The following is a 20,622-nucleotide window of genomic DNA, read 5'->3' as shown; positions in this document are numbered from 1 at the left end:
ATAGCATTTTAATAGTATTTCTTTATTTGGTGCCAACATCATGTAATGGTTAGAATGTCAAATTAGAATCAGGGAGATGAGGGTTCAAAAGCCCGCTCAGCCATGATGCTCTCTGCATGGCCATGGGCCATGTATTCTCTCAGAATTACATCATAATGTTATCACAAGGATGAGGCAGTGGAGATAATAATGTACACCACCACGAGTTCCTTGGAGGAAGGTTGGGATAAAAATGTGATAAATAATATTTGACTGTATTTGATTATAGCTGACATATGGATATTTGCCTGTATTTGACAGATGTCATGTGGTAGTATTAGTGTTTGACAGTTAACAGCTTGATGAAATTTCATATTTGATACCTGCCAAAATCAAAGCAGTCAGGAAATGCCAAAGTGTCTCGTGTTCTAAAATACTGAGGTAAATTTTCACATTCAGAATTTGAATTACCCACTGAGTATGTCATGATTTGCAGTCACCTACTCCAGCTATACCCAGGCAAGTTGGGATACTCCACAATATTCCAAGATATTAGTGAGCAAGGATCTCACAACTTGCCTGCAAATCATTGCTCAGGTTGTAGCCATCGCCCGCCTCAATGCTGTCCACCCATTATGTTCCTGATTGTCCCCCCCTCAACCTGCTAGAACCAACAGCAGGGACTGAAATACACAGCCTTTATAGCATAGCCTTGTGTCAAACAAGGCAGAACTATAGCAGCTGTAGCCTGGGCTCTCCTTGTCTCTTTCTAGCCTTAGACTTTGTGGCCCTTAAGCTTAAATCCTGAGTAAAGGTAAAGGTCAAGGGACCCCTGACCATTAGGCCCAGTCGTGGCCGACTCTGGGGTTGCGGCGCTCATCTCACTTTGTTGGCCGAGGGAGCCGGCATACAGCTTCCGGGTCATGTGGCCAGCAGGACTAAGCCGCTTCTGGTGAACCAGAGCAGCGCACGGAAACGCCGTTTACCTTCCCGCCAGAGCGGTACCTATTTATCTACTTGCACTTTGACGTGTTTTCGAACTGCTAGGTTGGCAGGAGCAGGGACTGAGCAACGGGAGCTCACCCCATCGTGGGGATTCGAACCACCGACCTCATGATTGGCAAGCCCTGGGCTCTGTGGTTTAACCCACAGCACCCTATTTCCCCTTCTAGTCCAATAATGAGTGAATCTAAGGCCAGAAGGGAAAATCAGAGGAGTACTGCCCTGTTTTACACAGACAACATGCTGAGTCCTTTGTAGCACTAGACAAGACATTCAAATTGAGTACAATGAAAGCACATGGAGGGAGTTTGGTTGTGGTAACAGCCCCCCCCCCCCCGACCTACCGTGTTCTGTTAAATAACTGGCCATCTTACATGGAGTCTGTATGCATACAACTGAATGTATGTGGGTCAGGGAGGGGCTTACTACTACAGTCCCAAATCCAATACCCACATGTTTTGACTATATGTAGCTCTAAATCTTCTAGCAGAAATTCTGCCTTCGGTCAGACCAAACCTGGAATAATGTGTCCATATCTAGGCGCCACAATTTAAGAAGGATATTGACAAGCTCCGGAACGTGTGCAGAGGAGAGTGACCAGGGCTGGATCTACACTGACCTTTTTAACATTATTAAAACAATACTAGCTATATTGTTCTAAAATGTCCCAGGGCATACTGTTGTTGTTGTTTTTTTTAAAAAAGTTCATTACCTTAACGTTCTTCCTCCATAACAGTTCCTCTTACTGCCTGGTTCCTGGTTGCTTTGCAATGCCCTCTGGTGTCACATTTTAATAACACATTCTTAGCATTCTTAGCAAAATGTAATGTGACCCTTACGTTTTGAAAACCATGCCTTAACTCTTTCTTAATGTTATAAACCATGAGTGTAGATCCGCCCCAGGATAATAAAGGGTCTGAAAACCAAGTCTTATGAGGAACAGTTGATGGAGTCAACTGGAAGAGAGGAGACTGAGAAGAGATATGATAGCCATCTTCAAATATATCATGGATTGTCACATATATCATGGATGGGACAAGCTTGTTTTCTCCTTCTGTGGAGGGCAGGACCCGAACCAATGGCTTCAAGTTACAAGAAAGGAAATTCTGACTAAACATTAGGAAGACCTTTCTGACAGTAAGAGCTGTTCAGCAGTGGAACAGACTCCAGTGTGAGGTGGTGGACTATCCTTCATTGGAAGTTTTTGAGCAGAATTTGGATGGCCATCTGTCAGGAATGTTTTGGTAGATATTCCTGCATGTTCAAGGGGTTGGACTAGATGACCCTTAGACAGTGGTGGAGCAAGCCGATCGGGCGCCTGGGGTAGTGCGCATGCCCTGCGCCCAGGGGCAGGGCCAGCCGCCCGCGGGGCGGGGCCAGCTGGGGCAGGATGCTCTATGGGGCCTCTGAGGAGTCTGCCTGCCTCCTCCCACTCAGCTGCCCTACAGCTGAGGGGCAGGCAGCGGGCGGACTGTTTGGAGAGACGCATGGCTCGGGCACACTGCAGGCCCCGCAGTGAGTGCTGCCCAGCATTTTGTCACACCCCTCAGTGGTGACACCCGGGTCGGCCTGCCCCCACTGCCCCCCCTTCCTCCGCTCCTGCCCTTTGGATCACTTCCAAATCTACGATTATGTGAGTCCGTGGTTCTGTGATCTGCATATGGTTCCCATCTCTTCTGTAACCTTAAAAAGCCAGCTATGTTTTAAGGACAGAAAAGAGAATGACAGAACCCCGGTTGCAGTCAACAGAGTGTAGGGGTGTACAACTCTATTCCTGCAACAGCTGATCACCTAGAGGTGACTGTTGTTACACCCTCAAAGTAAGAAGAAATGAAAATTAATACAGGGGGCCTGTGCTGGGTATTGGGCAGAGTGCTGGACAAGCCACTATTTCTCTGTTCAGCCTCACCTCATTGGGCAGTTGCAAGGGTAATATGAGATAAAGCTTCTTTTTCTTCCTCCCTGCCCATTCCTTTTTCCTTTTGTTTTGCATATTTTGCACTGTGAGCTGCAGGCACACTTATCTTTTTGCATTTTCCTCTGACCTTCTTGGAGGAAGGGGGAGCTGATTAATCATCATCACCATCATCGTCATCACAATAGCAACAATAACAACAACAGCTCCATGTTCCCAGAGTCTAAATTAGTTTATTTTATTTAAAATGCCTTCCCATCCTATCAGGTTCCTTCCAAAGCAGGGATTATTTTGCCATCTATAGCTTCAGATGAAGTAAACCCCACCCCACAATCTTCCCTCTGCTTTAAGATTGTATTATATTTTAAATGGTGAGTTAGGCTCAGTGATGACCTGAAAAGAGTTAACGCTGCCCCATTATAAGAGGACAGGCCTGCAGCTGACAGTCAGCTTTCCATCTCCTGTCAGGCCTCAATATCATGTCAGCCGTTGTCCTGGATATTCATTTAAATGGAAAGATGCAGGTTATTTCCCCCGGGCACTTCACCACGATCTGTGGCCATTGCCTGACAGGTAAATATGCATTAAAATGCCATTCTTCAAGTCTATACCTTACCCAGCTTACAACAGCCTCTGTTACCATAATATCTAAGCACCTTAATATATTTTATTTTACTATATTTACTCTCTGGCCCCCCTGCATGAATGAGAAACCAAAATCTAGAAATGAGGCTTGCCAGTCTGCCAGCATTTTACTGGCCTGACCACAATCACCACTAGTAAAACCATATTTTGTCAGGTAACCCATCCTGGCCTCCAAAAAGCCAAGAAATCGTCATTTAGCCAAGTTGTACCCAGCTCCATCAGTTTTCCAGAATCTGTCTTAGCTCCCCATTGATGCACAGTGCCTGCCCACCTTGGTCAGCCTTGAGACCAGCCCAGGGTGCCATCTTTAATTTAAACCAAAGTTGGCACACTCCATGCTAGCACACCAGTCTAGCTTTTCAAATATAATTTCCCTCTTCACATCCTACCATTCAATTCCACTACGTCCTGCTAGCAGTCTATAGCATATGAAGTTGCAAGTTACTCCATGAGGTAAGGGTTTGCACACTTGGATCCAAGCATAGAGTATGGTGAGGGACCAGGATCACTCTGAGTGCCCCACCTTGCCTTTCAGCCTCTTTGTATCTGTTGGCTCCACCCTTAACCGCCATAGACTGAAGGTATCCTATGGGCATGCAGACAAGTTAGATCCCTGCCACTTTATAGACCCGATGCACATGCAGCTGAATATGGATAGGACTGAGTGCAATTAAGTCATTCTCAGAGTAAAACCACTGAAATGAATGCACACGACTAAGTCTTGTATATTTTTCTCTGAAGACACTGTTGTTGGTCAGTTCCAGGGGTGACATACTGGGATTGGGGAATAGTTGACTTGATCTACCATGATAGTCTAGGGCTGCCTCTGCCCTCAGGTTAGGCAGGTGTCTTTCAGGTATCCCAGACTACTCCCCAGCCACCCACAAAGTTCATGAAACCATTCAAAAGGTGAGTGGAAGTGTGATCTGGTGCTACCAACGGACACAAAGTTACATCCTTGTGCACTGGGCAAAGAATAACTCAGAAATACTCAGCATCGTGTTTTTTCATTAACTTTTTCATTGTGATGGGATAAATTCGCACAACTACACTAGAAATCTTCTCCTGGGCTTCATTTAGCTCTCTCTATTTTAGTTATTGTGTGATTCTTCTCAACAGTGTATTCTCTATTGACTCATTCAGTCTAATGTTTGAAAAAACCCCACAAAATCTCCCCACCACTCCATCATATGATGCTTCGCATCCACCTATTCTGCTCCCCGCCCCCCCTTTTTTCTTCTTTTTACTGCCTCACAATCTGCAGGATCTGTCAGTGCTGGCTCTAAATTATTCTACTTTCCGAACCATGTCAGAGAGCTCAGTGGATAAGTGCAGCACCTTATGACCAGGGACGGTGAAATCTGTGGCCCCCCAGGGAGTATTGCACTACAGCTCCCATCATCCCTGGTCATTGGCCAGGCTGGCTGGGGCTGATGAAGGTTAGAGTCTGGCAACAACTGGAGGTTCCCCATTCCTGCCTTTCACAGAGAGTCAGCCCATGTGAACATGTTAAACTGGCTTTTACTGATTCAGACCCTTCGTTAATTTAACCCTACCCTCCAACATTTCTCCAATGAAAATTGGGACATCTATTATTATTATTATTATTATTATTATTATTATTATTATTACATACCCCACCCATGTGACTGGGTTTCCCCAGACACTCTGGGCAGCTTCCAACACACACAGAAACATAATCAAACATTAAACATTAAAAAAACCTTCCCTATACAGGGCTGCTTTCAGATGTCTTCTAAGGTTGTACAGTGGTACCTCGGGTTGCATACATTTCAGGTTACATACGCTTCAGGTTACAGACTCCGCTAACTCAGAAATAATACCTTGGGTTAAGAACTTTGCTTCAGGATGAGAACAGAAATCATGTGGCAGTGGCGTGACGGCAGCGGGAGGCCCCATTAGCTAAAGTGGTGCTTCAGGTTAAGAACAGTTTCAGGTTAAGAACGGACCTCCGGAATGAATTAAGTATATAACCAGAGGTACCACTGTATAGTTCCTTATCTCCTTGGTTCTGTTGAATCTTTGTGCGTTTCTTTTCAGTCTCATGGGGCGCTCCACATGCTCCTCTGCATGCTCCACTCTGTGCAGCATTGTCAAGCCTTTTGTGGAGACAAGTACTAATGCAATGAACTCACTTCACTAATGCAATGAACTCACTTCACACCCACGGTTCAGGCAGTAAGGTTCATTGCCAGTTTACATCTTAATCGTTCTGTACCCTCACCCCAAAATATAAATTAGATTTCACATTTATGCAGAATTGTGTTTTAGCTCTAGAACATATGGAACCCACTATTGCTAAAGCACTACTTCTGCCCCAACATTTCTTTATGCATAACCTTGGTAGGCTGTTCCACTTTCAAATTACCCTTATTGTTTGTTGTTGTGTTGTTTTGCTTTTCTGTGCTATTATAAAATTTGTTGAAACTTGAATAAAAATTATTTTTTTAAAAAAACAAATTACCCTTGGGCACAAATAGAAGACACCAACGTGCATGAGATTTGCATGTGGTCCTTTATATGTATAGGCACAAATTTGGAAATAATAAATGTAATTTAAAGAGAAGGGAAATGCATTTATCACTGTGGTTGAGATGACACCAGGTGACTTGTGTGACTGCTCAGTCGGCTGACCAGGAGCTCCTGATTGTTGGTGGGCAACTTCAGGGCTCCTCTTTTCTCTTCTTAAAAGTTCCTTTTATTTAAACTAGACCAGGACTGGGCAGCCCTCGAAGAGTGGACACCTTCAAAGAGCAGACCATCTTCTGATAACCCTTCAAAATAGAGGATGGTTCTCTGTAACGTAGGTCACTCACATGGCTACCCTAGCATAATGACATAGCAGGAAATTGTTAATCATTGATTTGAGCCCCTATCAGGGCAAAAGAATAATAATGGCTACGTTCTCATTTCTTGGGACCGTGGAGAGGCACTTGTGGGATTTTCTTCTTTAGCTAGCTTTACGTGCTGGGGGGGGGGGCAGCAATACGTCTTAGCCCGACCTTGCAGAAGCCGCCCCACCCCCCACCTTGTTGTTGAACTAAGATTTTCAAATGGTTTCTTGTTCACTTCTAATACTTTGATGCCTCAAAAGGCAATTCTGAACAAAAAACGAAACAAAAATCTCTCTCTCCACATTGATTATACGGTTAGTGCAGTCGACAGAAGAGGATTGTAACAAGACCTGGCAGTTTGTGGCTTACAACCATCATCTTGTTAGCACGTTGCATTACTTGCTAAGGAACCAGAGTCAGCAACTAAATACCCAAACACCCTGAAGAGTCTGTGATTGTGGCGAGGGGGGAGGGGGGGAAAGGGGGGTGCTTCACCCCCTACAGAAGGCAGCAGGAAGATGTGTATTCAGAGGAGGGACCCTCATGTGTGTACACATTATTTATATGAGGGTACACATCTCGATAAAAGCAACCACAACCAAATCAGATGTTTGAAAACCAACCCCCAATCCAGGGAGCTAGAACCATAGCCTTGGTCTCCATCACTCAATGGAAAGAGAAAACGCTTGTCCAGATGTCAGTGTGGGCCTTGGGGGACCTGGTTTCAAACTGTATATGGGCCAAATTTTCATGAGAGATACTTGTTAGTCCTTTGCAAGAACAACAATAGACATTTTATTCTTCTTAATTTACATGACACTTTTTCTTAATGTACATGACAACATTTAAAGACAAGTCCTGAGAAGCTTACATGTAAGGCTAAATTTGAAAATCAGGACTCATGGTTAGCTCCAGAATCCAGATTTCATGTCAGGGTTCAGTTGTATGCCATAGGGTATATAGAAGCACCTCTGAACATGTACAAAGTGCCCTTCATTCACCACGGGAGAGGAGAATGAAAGTGCTTGTTTCTATTTTCAGTTAACCACAGTTTAGCATTATGTCTGAACCTTAAACTATGGCTAAACTATGGTTTATTGAAAACATAGGCTTGAAGTTGGCTTGTTTCAATTTATAAATCATTTTTTAGACTAACCACAGTTTGTTCAGGTTCAGGCACAATCCTGTGATTAGTTAAAAATTGGAGCAAACACTTCCAGTTGCCTCATTGCAGCCATGCTGGAAGAGGAGCATTCACAAGCTCATTCATGGTGACTAAAAGAGACCTGTCATGCCCCAGTCCTCCAAGGATGGCAGCTGCAGATTGACCTCAGCCTCCTTGCTCACCTCGTACCGTGGTACCTCTGGTTACAAACTTAATTCGTTCCAGAAGTCTGTTCTTAACTTGAAACCGTTCTTAACCTGAGGTATCACTTTAGCTAATAGGGCCTCCCGCTGCTGCCATGCCGCCAGCGAGCGATTTCTGTTCTCATCCTGAGGTAAAGTACTACTTCCGGGTTAGTGGAGTCTGTAACCCAAAGTGTTTGTAACCTGAGGTACCACTGTATTGGGAAACAGCAGAAACAGGATGAGGAACAGCAAGAGCAGTGGTCAGGCATTAGCATGCTGATAAGCTTAGAAGTATATGAGCAGCACCAACAATGCCAGAAGCAGCAGAAAAGATCAAATGCTTCTGGCCTCATGTGCTACTTCTGCCATCATCACCACATGTGAGGTGAATTCATAAGGAAGATCTTGCACTCCCCGCCACTGATCTCATCTCTTTTACACATGGGACTTGGAACCTTCCAACCAATTCACAAGTAATGTTGTTGTTGTTGTTTAGTCGTTTAGTCATGTCCGACTCTTCGTGACCCCCTGGACCAGAGCACGCCAGGCACTTCTGTCTTCCACTGCCTCCCGCAGTTTGGTCAAACTCATGCTGGTCGCTTCGAGAACACTATCCAACCATCTCGTCCTCTGTCGTCCCCTTCTCTTTGTGCTCTCCATCTTTCCCAACATCAGGGTCTTTTCCAGAGAGTCTTCTCTTCTCATGAGGTGGTCAAAGTATTGGAGCCTCAGCTTCACGATCTGTCCTTCCAGTGAGTACTCAGGGCTGATTTCCTTAAGAATGGAGACGTTTGATCTTCTTGCAGTCCATGGGATTCTCAAGAGTCTCCTCCAGCACCATAATTCAAAAGCATCAATTCTTCGGCGATCAGCTTTTTTTATGGTCCAGCTTTCACTTCCATACATCTCACAAGTAATACAGTAAGTCAAAAAAGAGAAGAGACTCCCTTCACAGAAAAGCACCATTGTGTAGCTTAGGTAGTTGGAGCCAGGCTGTAATGTAATTTCTGGACCAACACCAGCATGTGGCATCCTGGGGCAGCTGCTCAGCTCGTGTCCCACAGCATGACCCATCAGTGTTTGCAGTTGCCCTGGGCCTTCTACATCAGGCAGCCAAGTCTACTGGGCTCCATTTTAATTTTCCATGATGCCTCAGAGCAATCCTACATTGGCTACCACTGCCAAGAAACCCATCAAAGTAAGAGAGGACCCTGCCTGGTTTTCTGTCCTCTTGTGTTATTCGTAGCTTAGGAATACCAGTGCTTTGGCCAATAAGAGTTTTGAAGCCTCAGAAGAGCAGTGATCAGAGACAAAACATATTTGAAGCACAATGAACCACTGGGGAATCATCGTTTGTTAAGGGAGTTGTAGCTTAGTGATGGGCAAATTATGGATCCCAGGATTATTCTGCAGATGTGCTTTAAATGATGTGAATGTGACTGGATGAAGAGAAAAGATGAAGAAATCAAAGCTGCCTCAGGGTGGGAGGGTTATACTCAATGGCACTATTCAGATGTGTAAAACTTATTATATGTGGCTTTCCTTTCCTTTTCCCCCTTTCAGTTGGGATAGGAAGAATAATCCAGAACCGTGGAATAAACTGAGTCCTAATGAACAGTACAAGGTATGTGGGAGGTTACATGTTTTGATCACCCCAGCTAAAAAACAAGAGAATGAAGAAAATGTCCAATTGGACCATGTCAAATGTAGGGTGGAGTGGGAAGAGTCAGAACCCTGGAAAGGCTGGGGAGTGGGCATTGAGGGATGACACATCATGCCATAGTAATTCCAATGGGGCAAAGAGAGCAAACCATCAATCATCAGCAACACCTTCTTCCATAGTTCATGGCTGTCTCCACGGACTACAAAACCCTGAAGAAAGATCGCCCAGACTTCTGAGGGTGCCACGGCCATCTTCCAGCTCCTGCCATGTCCAGGGAAGAACCACTTGCTGCTCTGCACAGCCACATCTTCCGCTCTCACATTGAGTCTTTAATCATCTTTCACTTAAATTGTGTACATGCCTTAAAATTGCACACATGCTACTGCTTCCTGCCTGCCTATGTATTGATTCGCTGGTGCCACACTACAGATGGCCAATAAAATATCTACAGCCCATTCAGCAGAAGCAAAGCAAAATATTAGCCCATTCTTTCTCTAGGAAACGCCTTGGATAACAAACAGCTCTTTTATTAAAAGAGGTGGAGGGAGAAAATGAGAAGGAATGGAACAAAGTGTGTTCCCTTTGGGTCCTAAGAGGCTTCTTGGTTCAGTGTTTCCCAGCCCCATCCTGTGAATGCCCCTGCTGAACCTAATTTGCTGCATTTCCTGTCTCCCACGCTCAACTGTATTATTCCCACAGAGAAAGGTCAGCACCAAATAATAGACCCTAGAGTCAATCACACTTACCGAGGCCTTTGGGGAGGTGCCCTCCATAAGACAGGCAACTCCTGGTTTGGAGGAACTGGCTTGGTGGGAGAAGGCTCATTAGGAATGGTGCAATGCAAGTTGTAAATGTTATAGCACATTTTCATGGGATTCATCAGCAGTTGGTGGAGTTAGGTACTGTGGTGTTCTGGACTGCTCTGCCTATGTATCAAAGGATAATTATAGAGGTATTGGCGTAGCATATATAGAATATATAGAAATACTTTATTGTCACTGTACCACTTGTTTACAGTGAGATTAAATGAGCCCCCCTCCCCCCACAATCTATCAGTCCTTGTTACACTCTGTGTGCTGTTGTACGTACCAACTCTGAACGTCAGCTGCAATGTTGCTGTCTTTCATTCAGCAGCCTCACGGCCCACAGGTAGAAACTGTTCTTTAACCTGTTGGTGCAGCTTATTAGGCAGGAGATTTAAAAAGTGCTGGCCAGGGTGTGAGTCATCCCTGAGAACGTTCCTCGCTCTTCTGAGGCAACAGTCTCCTGCGATGACATCTAGCGGACTCAGGGGATAGCCCATGATATCGTGTGCTGTCTTCACCACCCTCTGTAGGGACTTTCTGTCCATGGCTGTCACACCAGCAAACCACACCATAATACAGTATGAAAGAACACTTTCTATCGTGGACCGATAGAAGGAAATCATCAGTTGCTATCTAACATTGTTCTTTCGCAAGACCCTAAGGAAATGAAGTCTCTGTTGGGCCTTCCTGACCACCTGGGCTGTATTGACCTTCCAAGTAAGGTCTTCACTAACATATGCATGCGTGTGTTGATTTATTCTTCTTTTTTCACACATAGTTATTTGGGTACACAATGTTATATAAATATAAGTATACTAAGCATACTATCGTACACCTAGCATCCATGCAACTAGGCATATATGGAGACTACTTAGCGGTATATAGTATTACACGTGAATAACCAGGCTTTAATTTTATTTGCGCCAGGGCCAGAAATCTGTTTTCTGTGCCAAGACATACAGCCCTGGAATATGCAAAGTATTCACAAAGACTGTAGAGCATCTCTAGAGTGCATTTCATTTACCAAGTAACCACAACCCATTTCTACACATGTGGGTTAAGCAGAAATAAGTCCCAGTTTTTGTATTCAGCCAAATTAAGCCCCAACATTTCCTCTCTTCTCTCTCATGTTTCTCTGTGTGTATATGAACACAGTGTACACAACACAAATACATGCTATGGGTATTAGCCAACGCAGTGCTAAATGATCTGTTATGTACACTTGTCCAATGGAACTGGGGTTTCCCCAACCCTCTGGAGCAGATTTGGGGAGGTGCAGGGCATGCACAGTGAGAGGAGAGGGCAGAATGTACAGTTGCAAAAGCATAAAGCCTTGCACTAGTGGAATGAGTGCACTGGATACTGCCCCATATGCATAAGAACAGCAGTCTTTGATTACACATACATGAATGCAGAACTACATACCTGAATGGTAAGTAGATGCCATTGGAGGTTGCTTATGTATGCATGTGTAAGAATTAAGCATTTGAGCGATAATAATTTGTGCAATGATGGGTGAGTATTGTTTTTGGCAGATGCTGCCTCTCCAGCCAAAATCCAGAAAGCCAAAGAAAGCTTATTTATTTGTAGACCACCCTCATTCAAAGAAGCCCAGAGAGCAGCTTCAGTCTTCTACCAGCTGGGTTAGCCTGAGAGGGACTTGCCAAAGACCATCCAAGGAGCCCTTTAACTGAGCAGGAATTTGAATACGGATTTTATATGGCAAATGCAAGCAGTCTGTCACTTGTTCTGAACTACTCGTGTGAAGGAAGAAGCACAAACATCACACAAGTGCAAAATAAAGGTGATTCCAACCTCTGGAAGCAACTGAGCTTGGAGTGAAGAAATGCATTCTTAAAGAGAGTTGAAAGTGTTTTGAAAGAGGTTTGGAGTGCTTCCAGGTGAGGCCTCAATATTACCTATGTTTTATTGAGATATTGCAAATAGGTGGCAAGAACTTATTATCTGGGGGAAATTCCAGATAATCTTGATGCCAATGACATTGTGTGGATGTGGGGAAAAACCAAACCAAAACAAGCATGCATGCATGAGCAACATTGATCATAAAACCCCCATCTGGAAGCACCCTTAGGGCACTTACAGACTGTTGCTATTTTAAAATGGGATTCAGTCACATAGGAGAAAATTCAGGTTATGAAATTAAGGCTGAGTTGGAAGTCTTTGCACAACAAACCAACTGCCCCCAAAGACTGGACTTTTTGCAACAAACAAAGTGTCAGTAAAATGCACTGGGAGGTGTGGAATGTCACTTGGGGCAACACCATCAACAACCTCCCCACAAAGAAATTGGAATGAAGGCTCAATAAATAGCTGATGCCATCTATACTTTCCCTGCAAACAGGACAAATGATTGCTAAACAGGACATCTGAAAGCTACTTTACTTTTCTGTGCTATATGTTCACCACAAACACAGACACAGACACATCACATACACATACATATTTGCTTTGGGCCACTGACACCTCCAGTTAAACTGGGGTTCTGGATTTTTGAAACAAATATAAGAACCTGCACAACCTGCTTAGCAAAGTGGAATGTGAGCATACAGACCAAAAGCAGAAATCCTCTTTTTTCAAGCAGCTGTTTAACTCTCTGCAAAAAGTGCTGCCTGCCTCCCTTCTGTGTTCTTTGGTTTGGCTCCAAGAAAAAACAAACAAATAGAGACCAGATCTGAGAACAGGACGTGCTACTGTGCAGGCAGCTACTGGAAGCACTGCAGATGCTAATGGGGCTTTTTGAAGACACGTAACAGATGCCACCTGTAGCTAAGGAGCCAAAACAGACATGGCACAGGAAAGCCATGGTGAGTTCTCTCACAGGTCCACACCCACCATACATTTAAAGTACTGTTATGCCACCATTAACAATCATGGCTTACCCCAAAGAATAATCAGAACTGTAGTTTTTTAAAGGTGCGGGGAATTGCATCTATGTGAGGGGTCCCCTAACAATTCTCAGCACCATTAACAAACTGTTGGTGCAGGAAAAAAATATTATATAGAAAGGAGAATTCCTGGATGCCAGGATACAGGTTTGAGACAAGTACTCCTTAGTGAGAGAACCCCAGGAGAGATTTAAGATCACAAAATATGCAGCAAAGCAAAGAATGGAAATATAGGCTGTTAGACCTTTAAAATATGTCAGGATGAGTTCCAAAACTTCCCTCTTACCCAAGCATTCTTGTCTGGTATGTTAAAAATGGTTCACTTACAAACTCTACAAAGATCAAATCCATGCACAGGCAGTAAAACTTGGCTTAGTTATACAGTGGAGATGGTTCCTAAATTATTGATATAGGAACTGAATAGTGGCTTGTTAGGGCCATGTGGGCTGAGCTTGGAGCAAGCAGCTCAGACCTCATACACTGAGCTCCTCAGGTAGACTGGGAGAGATCAAACGCTTGATTACCTAATCCCTCCCAAGGTGAGCTAGGCCTGGCAGGACAGCTTACTCAATGGTCTTAATCCTTTTGTGCATTAATTAGACTTAAGCATATTGGTTATAGGGACGCAGGTGGCGCTGTGGGTTAAAGCCTCAGCACCTAGGGCTTGCCGATCGAAAGGTCGGCGGTTCGAATCCCTGCGGCGGGGTGCGCTCCCGCTGCTCGGTCCCAGCGCCTGCCAACCTAGCAGCTCGAAAGCACCTCCGGGTGCAAGTAGATAAATAGGGACCGCTTACCAGCGGGAAGGTAAACGGCGTTTCCGTGTGCGGCTCTGGCTCTGGCTCTGGCTCTGGCCAGAGCAGTGATGTCACGCTGGCCACGTGACCCGGAAGTGTCTCCGGACAGCGCTGGCCCCTGGCCTCTTAAGTGAGATGGGCGCACAACCCCAGTCTGTCAAGACTGGCCCGTACGGGCAGGGGTACCTTTACCTTTTTTATATTGGTTATATGAGGCTGATTATCCCACAAACTATACTTTCCAGGTTTCGGGGGGGGGGGGACCATGAATGTTAAAGTGGGATTAAAATGCTTCAGATGTGACCACAGTTGGCTCTTCCTTTAAAGCAGTTGTGGGAAATGGAGCTCTGCTTTTAGCCAGAGCAGGAGCTTGAGGGAGCCTAAAACGTTTTGGAAAAGGGCAATTTTTACCAGGAAAACATTGCAGAGAGGAAAGGGCTCCACCACCACTCCAGCTGTTTTAAAGTGGGGGCAGGGAGCGAGAATGTCAGGCGATGCAACCACAGATCTTCTGCATCATTTCTGTTTTGGTCCTCAGCAGAACTGATAAGCATTACCAGGTTCTTTTTATTAAAAAACACACCAGTTGCTTTCATCCATGCTCCACATTGTGAAAGCTCTAAAAAGGATGCTCGGGAAGGGAGTAGGAAACACCACTGTCTGATGCCTCTGCAGTCACCTGTGGTTTCCTCCTGCTCCCCAAATCTATTGTTTCATCCAGCCCTCTAGGAGCAGATTACTGTTCTGCTTGAACTGTGGAGACAAATGCAACAGTCACTATTATTAGTGGCTGCCGCCGCCCTCCACCCTCCTCTCCTCTCCTCCCCACTCTCCACCACTCCCTGCACCCAAACAAAGCCACATAGGCCTGAGGCAAAATCCAATCGCATTGAACAAATCCAATTTGCAGTAGCAGCTAATAGAGTTTGTTGCTGGTTTAAGCGATGGCAGCGTCAGAAACGCTCTGAAAAGCATCCAGGCTTCAGGCCAAGCAGAGAAAGAAGGGAGCGAGTGGGAAACTTAACCATCCCCACACACTGGCCTGGCCAAGCCTAGCTTTGTCTCTCCCCTTCCCCACCCTGCCAAAGGGGCACAATTTTTTTCCTAGAGAATTGTTTGATTGTACCTCCCTAACAGTTCCAGGTATGGCTGAGGCAACCATAGCGATGGAGGGCTGGGTGGTGGAAGACAAGGGTGTCACATAGTCTGCACTTCAGGTTTCCATTTCAGATCTGCCACTCAGGAGACAGGACCATGATGCTGAGCAGATGATGCTGACTCAATGTAGCCCAGAAGTGGGCTTCTTCTTCTTTCTTTTTCGGTGTAAGTTTATCTCCCATGAATATGGCCTTAACAGTGTGACTGACCGTAGGTGACTATGGAGGCCAATTCTGGATCCACACATCCTTCCACCGTGGGGACACGGGTTTCCGGGCAGGAGTTGTTCACTGTAAGGGTTTGCCAAATGTGTCTTCCTCTTAGCTCATTTCTCCCTTTTGTCATGAGTCTGTGCTTCCTCAAAGTCCATGACACCTTTGGTAGAGGATATTCTCTAATTGGAGCGTTCGCAGGCCAGTGTTTCCCAGATGATGGTGTTTATAATACATTTGCCTTGAGAGCATTTTTAAACCTCTTTTGTTGTCCACCGGCATTATGCTATCCATTTTTAAATTCGAAATATAGTAGTTGCTTTGGAATAAGATAATCAGGTACTGTATCTGAACAACATGACCAGTCCAATTAAGCTGATGTTGAAGAAACATTACTTCAACATTGGCGTTCTTTGCTTCTTCCAGTACATTAACATTAGTTTGCCTGTCTTTCCAAGTGATAATGTAATTTATTTATTTTTTAAGAAACAGTTGATGGAATCTTTCAAGGAGTTGGAGATGGCATTTATAAGTGGTCCATGTTTCACAAGCATACAGTAAGCTTGGTAGTACAATAGCTTTGTAAACAAGCATTTTGGTTTCCCTGCAAATGTCCCAGTCCACAATCACTCTGCTCTTCATGCAGGAGAAAGCTGCACTCGCAGAGCTCAGGCAATGCTGGATTTTGGCATAAATGTCGGTCCTTGTGGAAAGGTAACTGCCTAGGTAGGAAAAATCAACATTTTCCAACATTACACCATTAATTTGGATTTGTGGTGCACTTGCATCTCAAGAACCCCCTTGGCCTAATTTCATGCAAGTGTGGAGAGCCCTAAGGACAGTGAGGATCCTAGACATTTTGCTGCCTGAGACCAAAGACAGGATGGAACCCCTCCACACTTCACATACAGAGGTCAAATGGACAGACCACCTTTAACAGGGAAAGGGCCACAGCTCAGGGGCAGAGCATCTGCTTTGCATCCAGAAGGTCTCAGGTTCAATCCCTGGCATCCCCAGGTAGGACTGAGAGAGGCTCCTGACTGAAATCCTGGGGTGCTGCTGCCAGTCAGTGCAGACAGTACTGAGCTTGATGAACTTATGGCTTATATTTGTATAAGGCAGCTGTTACTATTAGGACTCGGTCATTCTGCTGTGCTTTCACATCTGGAGTGAGCTAATTGCACTAAATGAAGAGGCAGCAAAAGTATCTGCCCTCAGAGGAAACTGCACATTTAAGGCACATGCCTTCCCCCAAATAATCGTAAGAACTACAGTTTGTTAAGGGTGCTGAGAATTATAGCCAGTGAAGGGTGAAGACGCAGTGAAAGTAGCCCCATCCACACACATAAGAGGAAGGTATTTGTAAGCTTGCAGAAGTACAAAAACTCTCAAGTTAATGCCTAAAGGTGGGGACCCGAAAAACCGTCCAATGAGGACTGAGCATATTAGTGGTCGTGGAACTGGTGTTTGAGGAAGGGAAATGGAATGGAGTATCCTGAAAGATGGTGTGCCTGGCTGGCAACCTAAACAGAAGCACTTCACGCTGCAATAGTTTGCTGTCAGCCCCACCAGTTCTGGTGTAAGTGCACCTTCTGTTTTAATTCCAAGAGAACAGTGTGCCTCAGCCTGAGAAAGTCTGAGAAAGGATGCTTTAACAGCAGCAAAATGGGGCTCAGTCTCAAGATTCTCTAGTCCTGACTGATTTAAGAAGACTGTTCCCCGAAGCACATGGGTGAGAAAGGAAGGCAAAGAGGTCAGTCAGCGAAGCAAGAAGCTGCAGCTGAATCCTCTTTCTCCAAGACCATTAAAAAAAGAAGTCTGTTCTCCAGGTTGCAACCTAGCAACCTTACAAGCCACAATTCTACATTATTGCTGTAGATGTCCATGCTGTTCTACCTCTTCATTTGAATCTGAAATCTTGCCTCCCTGTTCATATTTCATGCAGTCGATTTCACTCAAGGGGCAGAATATGTACATTTGTTTGCTGGGGTCTGCCTCCTAAACAATGTTATATTGCCAATTAAGATAAACATCATTAAAGGCTACATTTCCTGGATCAATACTGCAAAAACTTTACCATCTCTGCAACCTGATTTAAGAACAAGCTTTTCGAAGCCATGAGGTATTATGTCAGAGCAGAGCCCCTTGTAATATTTTGGCATCTCCCTAATAACCTCAGCTCCTTGCAGTGCTTGAGCATCAGGTGTGCATTTGACAAGCCTCTGCAACAGGTTACATGAAAAATCAATGTTTGAGCTTAACAGTGCCAGCAGCATAAATATACCACCTCAAGACATAAAAAGTGGCAGGGTTAAGAACCTTCATGCAATTGCCCTTTATCTCTTCATTGCAGAAGCCACCAACCTTTTTGGACCAAGAGGCATATTTTGAGAGCAGTGCTAGATTAAACCCTGTGGAGGTCCCTAGTCAGTCGAAATTGCATGGGGGGGGGGGAGAGAAGCTCTTGCAAATTCTCTCCTAATACTCATTAATATTCTACTAGGATCTGGAGTCAGTGGAACTCATAACACACTAACTCACAGAAAGCTTTGTACCTGGAGGTTTCTCATGCTCTCGCTCTAGTGGGATGACATCGAACGAAGAAAGCTTGACTTGATCCGTTGTCATGGAGCCCCTAAAAGGCAGGGGGCCCATAGGCTGGTGCCTAATCTGCCTTTTTGGTAATCTGGCACTGTTTGAGAGTGTCTTGGGGGCAGCAGTCACAAAATGGCTCTCATGGGTGTGTGACGAAATGCCAAATTAGAAAAAGCACAATCACAGTGAACATTTCCCCATAATAATATTTCAATGTAAGTAAAGGCTTAAACTGTTGAATTTCTGCCCAGGAAATTCTACATCTGGAAAACGTGCCAAGGAACCTGAGTCGATGAGGGCTCTGAATCCTGTGCCCATCTGGGAACTGTAGCACCGTGAGTCTAGGAATAGCCAGGGGTGGTGGAGGCCCTGCAACTGGCCCCATTCACAGTCCTGGGGTCCTCACGGGAATGGGAACATTAGGAAATTCTGTAGGTAGAATGAATTTGGCAGTGTAATGGGTGCATGTTGCTCTTTTCCATAAGATACACACATTTGTCGGATGTTGGATTGCAAACACACACACACACACACACACACACACACACACACACCCTCTAGACCTGATTCTTGAGGGCCTCTTATCTTAGGGAAAAATTGCATGTTGGCTTAATTTTGCTGGTACAGTGTGCTCCTCCCCACCCAAGAGACAGTGAATGTGTTTATCTACAGTAACATGCTTCCACCTACCAGGAATGTCACTACAGCTAACCATAGTACTGTACACCCACTTTTCTCCTGTGTTTACATGTGTGCAGCATTGCATGTTGGGAACCACCACACAAAAATAAGCTTAAAACCAAACTATGTGATCAAAAGCAAGCAGTGGCAGAGGGAAACTGAACAAGAACAAATGGAAGTTAAAGCAGGATCCATTCAAATGAGAAATAAGGCACCAATTGTCACCAGTGAGAGCAATTAATCATCAGGACAAGCTGCCATTGGCTGGAGGAAGCGAAGAGAGAACAGTTCCCCATAACTTGAAGCCTTCTGGTGAATTATAGACTCCCTCCATAAAACTAGAAATAAATGTAGTAAGTTGATTTAGTAATAAGCAGAAGGAATTCCCAAGCATGTAGGAGAAAGAAAGGGAGACAAGACTGTCTCGGGGGTTATTTGCCGCTTTGACCATTAATCTAAAAGATGAGGAGAAAATTGGGGGAGTGGGGTTGGGCAGGAAATGAGAACAATGCGGCCGAGAGATGCTCCCAGTCATGCAATTTGTGTTGTGTTCCAAATTTTATATGCAGATTCCTCCCCCCCCCAAAAGGGCAAACGTTTCTCTCTCTCTCTCTCTCTCTCTCTCTCTCTCTCTCTCTCTCTCTCACACACACACACACACACACACACACACACACACAGTGAGCAAGACGCAGATGCTGGAAGCTGTGGCTTGAGATTAATTCTTTTGAAAACTGTTTACTTTTGGGTAGCAAAACACACACACACACACACACACATGGTCCCTACTGGTGACCTTATGCCACCAAAGATCCCAGTGCGCAGGACCAGGAAAGAGTCTAGTTGACGAATGCAGCAAGCCTCGGCCCAGAAACATGCTTTTCTAGAACACAATAGAAAAGAATCTCTCCCTCTCACCACATGTCATTACTACTGCATTTGTGGACATGCATGCGCACACAAACTGTGCCCCAAGGACAAATAATAGATGGCCAGAAATTGCTACTTCCCCAGGGAGGCAAGCAGCAGCAACTGCCCTTCCATCTAGCGCAGGCCCTCCAGATGTTGTTGGACTGCAATTCCCATCAGCCCAAGCTGGCGAGGGATGTTGGGAGCTGCAGTTCAATAACACCTGAAGGGCTGCTGCAAGCTTCCCCATTCATCTTCTGGGTTGTTCACAGACTTAGAGAAGCTTGTGTTCACCATCCTTCATCCAAATAAAATCTAGTTTAGTAGATTCATGTAGAGAGTGCTCTCCACAAGAAACACCCCTCTACAGAAGGCAGAGTCAGCATGCAGAAGTAAGCAACGAGCCTAATTCTGAGAAACAGAAAATATGCAGGAGTTGGGAGTTATGTTTGCAGCTTTAAAAAGGTTGCATGCGTTGGCATGTGAGAATATTCTGCAGTTCTCCTCTACGAGTGTGCTCTCAATTCCTTTCCTGTCTGTAGTGGAAGAGTGGGGTCCATTGACCATGTAGAATCCTGTCGTTAAGCCACTTGGTCAGAACAAATACCTAAACCACACTTCTTCACCCAACCAGAAATGAAGGAAAGCAGACAGTGATTTAGGAGAAGACCAGCTTACCAAGTAGTAAAGTTACCTACATTCACATTGGGGGGGAGGGGCTGGATATGCCTCTCCTGTTTAATAAAACAGGGCCAATCCATGAATCCATTTTTCACACAATAAACCTACAGCAAGTAGATATTTTGTGCAATATTGACACTGCGAAAGCAGCCTTAAAAAGGTAAAGGTACCCCTGCCCGTACGGGCCAGTCTTGACAGACTCTGGGGTTGTGCGCCCATCTCACTTAAGAGGCCAGGGGCCAGCGCTGTCCGAAGACACTTCCGGGTCACGTGGCCAGCGTGACATTGCTGCTCTGGCGAGCCAGAGCCGCACACGGAAACGCCGTTTACCTTCCCGCTGGTAAGCGGTCCCTATTTATCTACTTGCACCCGGAGGTGCTTTCGAACTGCTAGGTTGGCAGGCGCTGGGACCGAGCAGCGGGAGCGCACCCCGCCGCAGGGATTCGAACCGCCGACCTTTCGATCGGCAAG

General features: G+C 45.2%; 2 protein-coding genes across 2 annotated transcripts in view; one reads left to right on the top strand and one right to left on the bottom strand.

Annotated features, from left to right (window-relative positions):
• NDUFA4L2 (NDUFA4 mitochondrial complex associated like 2) overlaps window positions 1-9,885 on the top strand; it is a 35,207-nt gene extending 25,322 nt beyond the window's left edge. The window contains exons 3-4 of the mRNA XM_079967117.1: window positions 9,310-9,370; window positions 9,589-9,885. Coding sequence (XP_079823243.1) covers window positions 9,310-9,370; window positions 9,589-9,645 — 118 coding nt within the window. The 3' untranslated portion in view covers window positions 9,646-9,885. The remainder of the gene's footprint in view (window positions 1-9,309; window positions 9,371-9,588) is intronic.
• NXPH4 (neurexophilin 4) overlaps window positions 1-20,622 on the bottom strand; it is a 456,035-nt gene that overhangs the window by 302,543 nt on the left and 132,870 nt on the right. The window lies entirely within an intron of this gene.

The sequence above is a fragment of the Podarcis cretensis genome (genome assembly GCF_951804945.1).
Source record: "Podarcis cretensis genome assembly, chromosome: 2".
Lineage (NCBI taxonomy): Eukaryota > Metazoa > Chordata > Lepidosauria > Squamata > Lacertidae > Podarcis > Podarcis cretensis.
The sequence above is the reverse complement of the archived record's forward strand: the minus strand, read 5'-3'. Positions and strand labels throughout refer to the sequence as shown.